The sequence below is a fragment of the Aristolochia californica genome, unplaced genomic scaffold, assembly GCF_029961685.1.
Source record: "Aristolochia californica isolate CCGP_79_NKW_82.1479 unplaced genomic scaffold, dmAriCali1.0.hap1 SCAF_6, whole genome shotgun sequence".
Classification (NCBI taxonomy): Eukaryota; Viridiplantae; Streptophyta; class Magnoliopsida; order Piperales; family Aristolochiaceae; genus Aristolochia; species Aristolochia californica.
In genome coordinates this window covers 38,591,963-38,604,196 of record NW_027182257.1, presented here as the reverse complement: position 1 = coordinate 38,604,196, position 12,234 = coordinate 38,591,963, and the positions used below count along the sequence as shown (strand labels likewise).

Sequence of the window (12,234 nt, the reverse complement as noted above, 5' to 3'; positions counted from 1 at the left end):
TTTAGGATCACCCTCAATGATCAATAGCTGGGTCAAATGCTCACAATAAAGATGATTACCTTTGAGAGCTGCAACACTTAGCTTTGGTGGAATCATTCAAGCCAATAGGCTGCTAAAACGAAAGAAGAATGTGACCCTCATTGAGTCAAATAACACCCCCAATACCATCAGGGCCCCAGTTGCCCCAACTACTCCCATTAAAATTATGTTTAAGATGCCCCACTAGAGGGCCAGATCACTCCATATTACAGTGTAACATCTGTGGGAAGTAAACAGCCAAACTTCTCCAGTTCTGCCTTAAAATGACACCAGTATAGTCTTTGAAGTCGTCAGTAAGCTGAGCCCAAGAGAGGAAATGCCTCGTGTTGAAATACATGTACAGGGTATTTAGGTTATTTGCTATGATTGTATCTCCCTCATAGGATAGTAATAAGTCGGTCTTCATGTTAGAGTTTTTTGTTTCAATTTTTATTTTATTATGAGTTGTATTTAAGGAATTATAAGTGTTTACGTATAGAGGAGCATTATTGGAATTTGATGTTCATTGCACTTAAGTGACACAACAGGTGTTTTGTCTTTGGCACTCTTCTCCAGCTCTCTCGTGCACCTCTCTTCTCCTTTCTCTTTTTTTCTCTTTCTTTCTCTTTCCTATTATTACTTTCCATATGGTATCAAAACATTGATCTAGTTGCTGCAAGATCCAAGCATCTTTCCCCTCCTCTAAGTCTATGACTTCTCTAGAAAAGGGAAACTTCAAGATTCTATATTGATTGAAGTTCAAGGTCAGATTTTCCCTTTCTTTCTTTTGCCGTAACCCTAGGATTAATGGTGTATGTTGTCAACTGAACAGCCTTATGAAATTTTTTTGCCCATAGAGAGTTTTTCCTAATTCTACTCCTGTGTAGGTTTTCCATACCTGCAGATTGCCTTCATCATCTCTGGGGCTGACATCAGCTCAACTTGACCTTCCCCTCAGCTTGTTTTCTTTAATTATGGAATAGTTGCAATATAGTGCCTTCAATTGTGCTTCTGGTGCCCTATTTTTCAATCGTATGTGTATCCCACTTTATCTATACATGCATTTACAGTGTTTTTTGGCAATTTCTAGGTGTTGTTTGGTGCAATGTTATTAAAACTGAACCAGCCATCAAACCAGTAGGACAGCTGATTTTGATCTAACCAGGTTAGACTGGGTTCAACGAGATGTTGAACCAAAGTGTGATGCTATTTTTCTGAGAAAAGGTGTAAATGTTTATTAAAAGAGTGAAGATTACAATACCTGGCTAAAAATAACCTTCCTCCATAACAAGGTGTTGGAGTGAAACGCCTAATTTAGCCTGAATATCAGCTAAACAATTAGCGGATCTAGGAATATACTTCCAATTACATTGCAATTGAGAAATTAAATTACAAATATCATAAAAAAGATCTCATTGCCGCCAAGGAGGTGCAGAGGACTACTCACACCAGTTGATAACGATTTTTGAGGAAAGTGTCGGTCTCCTCTTCGAATCCTCCCTCTAATAAAAAAAATTTTAAGCCTCTTCATATACTGGTTACCTAACCGATTCAACTCAATCGGTCCTATTTATGGTCAAACAGAACCAACCAGCCGCATTAGCCAATTTTGAAGTAAATCCAGTTTTTGCCCTAATAAAAACTGAAAGAGGGTCCAGTTCTGGTTCAAGCAGCCCATTCAGTCCGATTCGGATTCAACCAGGTTGAACCAATCAGTTTAGTTCTTTTTGACAACATTGGTTTGGTGTGTTAGGTTACTGCAGCGTGCTTGGAGTGAAAATACAGGTGTCTTTTGGCAGTGAACAAGGGTTGATTCTGGTGAAATTATTACACCAGCCACGAAGTCTAGTAATTCAAAGAGAATCCGTGTGAGGGTATTTTAGTTATTTCAATAACCTGGAATGCACCTCATAAGATTGTAGTAGGCTAGGTGTCATGTAAGAAATATAAGTTTCAAGTTTGATAATATTCTGAGTAGTATTCAGTAAGTTATGAGAGTTTAAGATATGAGGTGTATTTTGTAACTTTGCTAAACTTTTCATTTAATAGAAATGGGGCTCGAGTTTTTGCCCTATCAAGTGCAGCTTAACCACTCTTGTCTTCTCCTTCTTTCTCTATTTTCTTCTATTTTTGTCTTTCTCTTAACGCTCACAATTTTAAAAATACTATTGTGATTACCACAAAGAAGTTGAATGGATAGAATTATCTAAGCTAGTCAAGATTTGTTCTAATCTATCTTATTAAAGTTTTTTTTTTTAAAGAAGGTGTGAATATATATCTTATTAAAGTTAAAAGGAAAATAAGATACTTGAGGGATAATCCTCTTGACCCAATGACTGATGCTTATGAAGCAGAAGATAATCAAGTCATTACATGATTACTCAATAGCATGGACTCAAGATTCAGAAGACAAGTTATGAATCGTGAGACCTTTCAAATTTGGACATCCATAGAAGCTTTATATGATCAAAGAACAATTTTTCTAGGATTTATGAGTTGTATGCAAGGTTTTTTGGCTTCAAAAGAGGGGATAGATCAGTTTTTTGAGTAGTTCAATGAGTTACAAAGTATTTGATAGGAAATTGAGATTTATCGTCTCTTTACTACTAAGAAGACTGAACTTCAAAGACAACAATGACAGGTTTATGTAGCTAAATTTCTTGATGGTTAGGTTCTAAATCGATGCAATTGGGGCCCAGATGCTTGTAGTAGAAGATGAGCCATCACTCACAAAAGTCTTAACTAAGTAATGTCAACAGAAATAACCATAGTTCCACCTGGCAACAAGGAAAACAAGGTGATAGAGGCTGCTGCCTTCAATATTCAGCCTGCTCAAAATCATTCAAAGACACCCCATGGGCGTGGTCGAGGTAGACAAGGTCGAGGTAGACAAGGACGAGGTAGGGAACATCTAGTCATGGAAGAGTTCGTAATGATGATCGTAATAAGAGGAAGTGTACTCATTGTGGGCATACAAACCACTTTTTAGACAAGTGCTGGGATAAATTCAAAAAACCTGCCTGGGCCAACTCAAGTGTTCCTAAATGTGGAGCATCTTCAACTAGCATGGTAGGCATTGTTCATGGTGCTCCAAATAAATTTCACCAATTGGTTCAATACATGGTACAATTGATTGCATCTTCATCATCCATGAACAAAAATATTTCCACAGCCACCACCACCATGCCAAGTTCAACTATGTCTGCATTCCATGCGACTCCAGTCTCTTTGCGGGTTATTGATTTTGCTTCTACTAATATGTCAGGTATGTCCACATTATTTTCATCTTTTGATCAGTCTTCCTCATTTAAACATGTCACACTTGCTGATAATTCTCCATCTCTTGTCAATGGAATGGGGACGGTTAATTCCACTCCATCCTTGTCTTTAGATTTTGTCCTCTTTGTACCTAAGTTTCCTATTAACATGTTATTTGTTAGTCAGCTTACAAAATCATTACAATGCTCAATAACCTTCTTTCCTACTCAAATATGTATTTTAGGGCCTCCAGACGACCAAGACAATTGGTTCTAAGCGTGAGAAAGAGGGACTCGACCACTTGAAAGTTTCACTACAACAATCCTCTTCAGCATTTCAGGCAATTGTTTCACCTTTCTAATGGCACTTGCGACTAGGACATCCCTCCCTAACCAAGCTACTTCAATTATTTCCAGATTTGCATTCTATTCTATCATTTCAATGTGAATCATGTCAACTCGAGAAGCACCATGCGACATCTTTTTTGTCTCAGCAAAGACATAGTCATAGTTTGGTAGAAATTGTTCATACAGATGTGTAGTAACTATGGCGGGTTTCTAGTGTCTTTGTCACAAGTTTTGTTTTTTCCTTTATAGATGATTTTAGTCGATCCACATGGGTGTATCTCCTATAGGAGAAATTCAAGGTATTTAATATATTCTTGAACTTTTATAGTAAAAAAAAAAAACTCAGTTTGGTGCTTCACTTCGTCTTTTGCATACTGATAATAGTTTTGAGTTCTTGAACAACAAGTTTTGATTCATTCTGTTGGACCAATGGCATCATTCATTAATTTTCTAGTTTGTATATTCCAACAGAATGGAATAGTAGAAAGGAGAATCGCCACATACTCGATGTTGCATGCTCTACACTTTTTTGGATGCAGATTCCTAAATCATACAAGGGTAATATTGTTCTCACTGCTTGCTTTCTCATTAACAAGATGTCATTAATTACACTACAAGTTCTCAAACCAACAAGTGACTTATTCCCCGTTGTCCTCGAATGTTTGGATCACTGTGTTATGTTCTTAGTCCATCACTTGATAAACATCTCCTAGACCAGTCAAATGTGTCTTCCTTGGCTATTCCCCTACTCATAAAGGCTAAAAATGTTATTGTCTATCAATAAGAAAATCACAAGTGTTCGCAGATGTTACCTTTTTTAAAATTGTTCTGTACTTTTTGCACTCTGTTGAGTTTGCTCTTTCTCCCTCGCTTGAAGTGGATGGTTGTGTACCTCATGCTATGGAGGATGTCTCTAGCATATTGTCAGTTGTTGATCCATCGACACTGAAGCCATTACAATTTTATATACAAGGAACACCTTCCAAGGCAATGACGCAAGAACCCACTCTGCGACCCATGCCAATGTCCTCTTTGTCTACAACTTCTAAAGTACGTGATTTACATCTTCATGTTTCTCTTTATAAAGGTGTTTGTGCTTGTACTAACTGTGTACTTAACATACCATTTCTAAGTTTGTTTCCTTTGATTCTCCATCTAGTTCTTTCAAAAAATTTGCATTGTCGTTATCATCATGTTTTATACCTTCTTCAGTACAGGAAGCCTTGTCCTTATTGAAAACAAGCCATAGATGTGAAGATGGAAGCCTTACTTGATAGGGGTACCTGGACTTTATGTGACCCACCACTAGATGCTACTAATAGTCGGTTGTCGTTGGTTGTACACAATGAAGTACAATGTTAATGGATTGATTGAAAAGTATAAAGGCAGATTTTTAGCTAACGGTTATACTCAACCCTATGGAGTGGATGTATTTGAGACTTTTTCTTCTGTCACACAACTATCATCTGTTCAAATATTCATTTCTATAGTAGTTAACAAGGGTTGGTCCTTATTCCAATTAGATATTAAAAATGTTTTTTTACATGGAGATTTAACCAAGTAGTTTTATATAGAGCAACCTCCAGGGTATGTTGCTCAAGGGGAGACTGGGAAACTAAACAAAGTTATTTATAGCTTAAGCAAGTGTTCGAGAGAGTGGTTTGACAAATTCAACCAAATAGTCATGTCATTGGCATTTGCTAGAAGTCATGTGACCACTTTTTGATTGTTTTGAAGAGATCCTCTAGAGTTGTGGTGTTGATTTTGTATGTTGATGATATCAGCTTGTCAGCAAGTGAAGCAAAAGTTTTTTTTTTTTCGAAACACTTTCAAACCAAGGATTTGGGTTCACTCAAGTATTTTCTTAGGATTGAGGTAGCAAAAGAGTAAGGCAGGAATTGTTCTGACAAAGAAAGTATGTGACAAATATGCTCCATGAATATGGTATGCTAGGAGCTAAGTCAACTGAGACACCTATGGAAGTAAATCACAACGCCCATGAAGATGATAGTGCCAAGCTTAAAGCAAGACCATGTATAGAAGGTTAGTAGACAAACTCATTTATGCCACAGTAAGTCGACCAGATATATCATCTATTCTGGGTATAATCAGCCAGTTTATGGAGCACCCCAGGACTACTCACTTAGAAGCTGCACACAGAATATCGCGACATTTGAAGGGTACGCCAAGGAAGGGATTGTTGTATGAGCCTCATGTCACTTCTAGATTAGTAGATATTCTGATGTTGATTATGCAGGGTCTAATTTGGATAGGAAGTCTATCTTAGGGTATTATATTTTTTTTTATTTTTTTTTTGGAAATCTACTCAACTCGAAGAGCAAGAAATAAAATGTTGATGCTCGATTTAGTGTAGAAGTTGAATATCGAGCAATGGCTCACACAATTGATGAGCTTCAATGGGTGAGATCAATGTTGCAAAAGTTAGGCTTTCGGAATAAAGTAGCTATGCAAATGCACTTTAATAGTCAGGTTGCTAGTAACCCAATGTTCCATGAATGGATTAAACATACAGAAGTTAATAACCACTTTGTTCGTGATGTTGTAATGAGTAGAGTTGTGGTTATTCCCTTTGTCAAATTTGTTTGATCAAGTTGGCAATATCTTTAAAACAAGCTTTAGGCAAATGAGAGTTAGTGAATTCTTCTAAGTTGGGGCTTTTTTATATATATACTCTAACTTGAGGGGAGTGTTGACATACATATATATGGATATTTTGGTCATTTTCTATGGTTGCATGCCCCTTGTTGGATAGTAGTAAGATGGTCTTCATGTTAGAGTTTTATGTTTCAATTTTTATTTTATTATGAGCTGTATTTAGGGAGTTAATAAGAGTTCATGTGTAGAAGGGCATTATTATAATTTGATGTTCTTTTCACTTAAATGAGTAAATAATACCAAAGGTCAACTTCCAGCCCCTCAAAAATGCTTTAGCTTGGGCATTATTCTCCATCTCTCGTGCACCACTCTCTTCTCTTTTCTCTTTTTTCTTTTTCCTATATTATTTTCTACACGTTGTCTTTTCAAAAACTGCCCCTTTCAAAGAGACATTTCCATGAACACTCTTTCATTTCTCTCCAACCAAATACTCCAAACAACAGCTTACCCCACTATCTTCCATAACGATTTACCCAACTTCGTGGAAAGGCTAATATTTCAGTAAGCCAATCAACATGACTGCCTAGCAAGCAAATAGAGATGCCAAACCTGTAATAAAAAGACTCCCAAATCTCAGCTGCAAAGGTGCACTGGAGAGTAGTGATTCAAAAAGTCTTCAACAGTGTTACATAATCTTCGCAACATGTAAATTTGGATGGAAGCCTCTTCGCATAAGCTGGTTGCTGGTTAGGATTTTACCTTTTAGAGCAATCCATAAGAATACTTTCACACTGTGAGGCCCAATGAAACGCCAGGCTAGAGAGAGGGCATTTCAGCTGCTATAAGCCAAAGAAGTGGTGAAAGTACCTGAGGGGTCCTGGCCAGCACCCCTGAGGAAAATTGGTTGAGTGAGAGTAAATAAGAGAGCTCCCTTTAGGAAAGATCATCAACATTTCCACTACGCCAGAGGGAACACCAAATTTCATAAAACGGCAATAGTGCTAACCAAAATCATCTTCATGTGCTAAGAAATATTCAATCCTGCTATCAAGAAAGCACTCTTTTGAAATAGGAGCACAGAGGATGATCTGATCAGTCTCTAGGTGATAAATATAAACTGTTAACATTACTGGAACAGGAAAAAGTGACTGTCTAAAGATAGTTTATTTTTATTTTCCCAAAATAGAACATAAATCGTATAAAAGTCATAACAAATGCAAATATAACAGAGACACAGAGTTCCTTGGTACTCCTAAAAGTACATTGGAAGACCCCTAAGACAATATTATTGTGGGTGGGTAAAAAAAGTCTATAGCCTATAGTTGTACACATGCTCCACATCTCAGGCTAGTTGTCTGAGAGAAAGGGCTGTGTATGGAAAAAATCTCATATTGATTTGGGTTTGAAGAGGTCTTATTTTTATTAGTTAGGAAGAGGCCTCCTAACTTCAGCTAGTCATTTTGGGATGGGTCTGAATTAAACTTTAATATGGTATTTAAGCCAACCCAAGCCCATGCATGTGTTTTTTGCTAACTCTACATTTGCTTTCTATGGCTCATTAAGCCAGGTTGTTGGCTTCAAATTGGACACAATGAAGAGGGTTGGTGGCTGAAAAAAGCCCACCAGTCTATTGTTGTACATGTCCTCCATGTTGCAAGCTAATTGCCTAAAAGTGAGAATTGTTGTGCATGGGAAATACCCCTGACTGAAGTGTGTTTAAAAAGATCTATGGTTATTAGTTTTTATGAGACCTCACAATTTTGACTAGTCATTTGGGAAGGACCAGCCTTACGGTACTTATTTTTTTGAAGAGGAGGAACCGGCCTTACTTTAACAACTATAACATCAAAAAAATTGGATTAGATCATAATGTAAAAGGAGAGATGGAGCTGTCTCCAGCTCACTCTAAAATACTGTCAACAACCTAGTTTACATGATAAAATTTGTCAGTAAAATGATTTCCTGACATTAAAATTTTAAACTAGAAAGAAAAAACATAAAAAATGTATTCATCGCTTATATAAATTTCTGCTCACATCTTTGTGCTCTTCGATGAATTTGTCCAAGTAGTTGATCACTGCAACTTGTTCTGTATGGCTACAGATACGAAAATAAAATATGTTTTCCAGAAAAGCTTTAGGCTGCATTTTTTCCTGATAAGCTTCAAAATCTTTTTTGTGAAAGACAAAATTGTCAAGAGTATCCTGTACACATGCTTCTGCAATTTGAAAAGCACGCTCTACCATGAAGCTGCCTTCTGTATCTGCCATACAGAAACATGAAATCTAAGCAAAAGGTTATTAGGAACAAAAGATGTATGATATAACAACCCAAGTGCCCAGACAAGAACCTATATAAATTGCTTTTCCTCCTAGTCCACCAAAATCATTTGGAATCTGCACATTAACCGCAAGTTGAATCCTGCACAACAGGATGTTAGAAGTAAGATTTTGTACCAAAACAAAAATCATTACTTTAGAAATGAAGAGAGTTTCTCTCATTCCTTTTGAAAAGGATGGATGAAAGCTTGAGCAAGCAATTCATACCCCAGCTGTGTTTTACCTATTCCTGGAACTCCACCTGAAAAACTACACGTCAAACACAAGTAAAGGAGATGATATTTGACTTATTACAGTTATAAGGCTCTATATATTCTTTTGCAAATGAAGTAAAGACAAAACATCAAGTCACTATAATAAGTCCACAAGCCACCATAGTTTGATCAAAGTGTATCACATAAAACGAAACAACCAACCAATTTCAGTGATCTCTTTGCAGTTTATTCCCCCACCCAATACGACATCCAGATCTTCACATGATGTTGTGATGTGTGTCAGGTTCTGCTCCTCATGGAGCTTATCCCAAGCAGTCCGTGCTCCTACATCAAAAGAATCCTTAAAACTCCGTTTTTACTCAAGTCGAAAACATCAAACAATAGTTGGATTGCTAGGTGTTCCTCAAAACAGTAGTGGAAAAGATTCATACTATTGACATATATAACTCTTTTAAGGGCTAGATTCAGATCATTCAATTAATTCAATAATTTTTCTCTGTCATGAAAATGAAATATAAGACAATAGAAATTAGATAAATGAACCAAAGCCCTTAAGCAATTTATTTTTTTGTTTCTGCAACTTATCCTTGTGCAAAAATTGAATGCAGCATGTTCTGGACACCTTGGAGGCTGATCCCCGAAAAGAAAATTTGAGAAGTTTCAGAAACTCAACATACTTTAAATAGACTCACAGTATATATTTAGAAATGGTGAAGTAACAATTTTACCATTGAACTAAGAATTATACCATTTTTTAAAATGGAAGAATTATAACATGTAAGTGGAAATAATCCTACATAGGTCCTGCAAGTCATTTTAGGATTGACCTGGAACTTTAACATGGTAATATAGTAGGGTGTATGTTGCTCATATGATCCTATTTTGTGCCCCATTTACTTTGTAGCCTCGTTGTGTTGTCTATGTCTGAGGCCCATTGTCCATTTCTTTAAGCCTAGACGTGGTGGGAAGTGTTAGTGGCATAATTCCATAGAGGTAAATGTTAGGAAAAATCTTGTGGTTATTAGTTGGGAAAAAAGGCCCTTTTTAACTTCACCTAGTCATTTTAAAATGGACTTAGACTCAACTTTAACATGACAAAAGAGCCAAATCAAGTTCAACATAATACCTTCACTCAAATCATTTCATCAAAACCATAAATTTCCATGTTCCTCTAATGTAAGAAAATAAAATGTAATCTACATGGTATCAAAGAGCCTGCAAAATGCAGGATAATTGTCATGTATAAAAAAGCAAAACCTTTGGCATACAAAAATCAACATAGACACATTATTGAATTCAGTTGCAGGAAAAAAGGTTGCATAGCATTAAAATGTCAGCAAGAAAAATATGACATCTGGATACTCTATTTTGACCGCCATAATCATGCCTAAATGATTCTAGCATTCCTACAACATCCAATAATCTTGCTCTTATCAAGAGAACAAAAAAAAAATATCTCAGCTTAAGGAAATTGAAATGTCCTTTACAAGGATTTGTCTCATAATGCTTCTAGAAGTCAGGCAGTGGCAAATTGGATACTTCAATTGTATAAAAGACTTGCTATGTACCGGGAAGAATAGAATGGCTTCCATCAAGCCTGTCCAACATGGTATACTGTGATGTGACCTTAAAAATCTCAACAGCATCATGATCAGAAATGTTCAAATCTGTAATGAGAAACATGGATCCATTACTTCCACAACAATCTGAAATTTTTATCTAAGTGAAACAGATGACCCACCTTGGGCAATGAGAACATGACAAGATAAAGTTTTTTTTAGAAATGTATCAAAACTAATCAATCACTTCACTATTGCACAAAAAAAATCTGAAGAAGTTCCTGTTGCTTTTGCACAGTCAACCAAGGCCTACGTCAGGGAAATGTCTCAGTTCACAGACTGCTTCAAGTGCTAACAGGAATCAAATAGCAGCTCAAAGTTGAAGGTAATACAGCAAGCTACCAAAGGGTTTGATTACATGTGTTGTAATTCCCCTGTCCCCAAGTATATATTTGCCAGAGCTTATCCAGTGGTTCATCTTTTGTGAAATGTTCATAGCAGTGATCTCTAACGTTTGCAGTAGGTTAGTCTTGAATTACAAATCTAGCATTTTTTAAAAATTGATGAAGTTTTTGCATTAAAGAATAGTGAATAACAATAGAAGAGGGAAGGAAATCCATTAACCCATGGTAAGCAAAAGAATGGATCTTCCAACAATTACAACTTCACAAGATAAATCTTATATTGCAAGGGAATCAGCAAGGAAAGTTGCAGCTCTTGGAGTGGGGTTTCTGGATACTTCTAACCTGGAGCAAATTTCTAAAATTTCATCAAATAGATGCATAAGCCTACAGGGAGGAGAGGATTCTGCTAGAGCAAGCTAATGACTAAGGCAAGGTCACCTTCAATCACCAGTGGGCATGACAATCTTTGGAATAGAACCTCATGCCTTGAAGGAATGTTGTCGCTTCTACTCCTAGGTCACAAATTCCTGCTGGGCCAGATTAGAGCACAAGGACTGAGCCATTGAAGTCCTTGATGCCTCCACCAATCTCTGTTTGTCTCGGTTTTGCCATTTGAACTTCCACCAAAATTTAGCTTTAGTCTCCCAACTGGCGGTGGTTCCCAAGGGATGGTCTTTATAATTAGCAAAGAGTAGCCAGCTTCTGCTTATAAAGGAGCTCGGTAATGGAGAGAGGCGATTATAGAGTTAATAAAGGACTCAGTAAGCCCTTCCAGTGATCATTAGATTTCATTAAAAGTTCTGCTATTTCACTCCTTCTACGAACCCCATAATACTGCAGCAATTGCTGCTTTCGCAAGGAATTTCCCGGATTTTGGAAATAGCCATGAATGTTACAGATTGATGAAGGATGAGATGAAAGAAGGCCATCATCTTAAAATTCTTGAGTCATCAGTATTTCCACCAGCAGATGTGGATAACAGGAAACCCAGTAAGAAAAACTTCAATTGACTAGTAATGCATAATAATAAGCAGACAAGGAAACAGAGTTGACTAGAGTACGTCACAGAGTCGTACCTCTCGCGAGTTGTGAATGAGAAACAGAAGCAAGTGAAGCGAAACTGGTGTAGCCTGCAGAAAGGAGCTTCGCCCTCAGAGTAGGCGAAAGAGGGAGGCTCGTGATTTCCATCTCTTCCTACTCCGATACCCTGCCCTGCTGTCCTGCACGTTTCCCGTCTAAAATGGACCAAACGAGCCACTCCGCACACTAACAAGTCACTCCAGCGTTCCCGTTAAAACTCAAAACTAAGAACAGAAAATAATTGTCTCTGACTCACGAGTCCACGTAGCATAAATCCACCAACAAATCTTCCACTTCGGCTAACACTGTAATTTATTTTTCAGCCACTTGAACGCATATAGACTAACACCCAAACATGAGTTAGACATATCTACACTAACACCCAAACATGAGTTGAA

The 12,234-nt window shown here is 37.1% G+C and overlaps 1 protein-coding gene across 2 annotated transcripts in view; it reads right to left on the bottom strand.

Moving 5' to 3' along the window:
- LOC137934445 (DNA repair protein RAD51 homolog 3) overlaps positions 1-11,994 on the bottom strand; it is a 29,063-nt gene extending 17,069 nt beyond the window's left edge. For both annotated transcript variants that reach the window (XM_068778777.1, XM_068778778.1), the window contains exons 1-6: positions 11,833-11,994; positions 10,362-10,460; positions 8,995-9,117; positions 8,786-8,819; positions 8,590-8,660; positions 8,276-8,502 (exon numbers count right to left, since the gene is read on the bottom strand). In XM_068778777.1, the coding sequence (XP_068634878.1) occupies positions 8,276-8,502; positions 8,590-8,660; positions 8,786-8,819; positions 8,995-9,117; positions 10,362-10,460; positions 11,833-11,944 (666 nt within the window). In that variant the 5' untranslated portion in view covers positions 11,945-11,994. The remainder of the gene's footprint in view (positions 1-8,275; positions 8,503-8,589; positions 8,661-8,785; positions 8,820-8,994; positions 9,118-10,361; positions 10,461-11,832) is intronic.
- Positions 11,995-12,234: the final 240 nt, after the last annotated feature.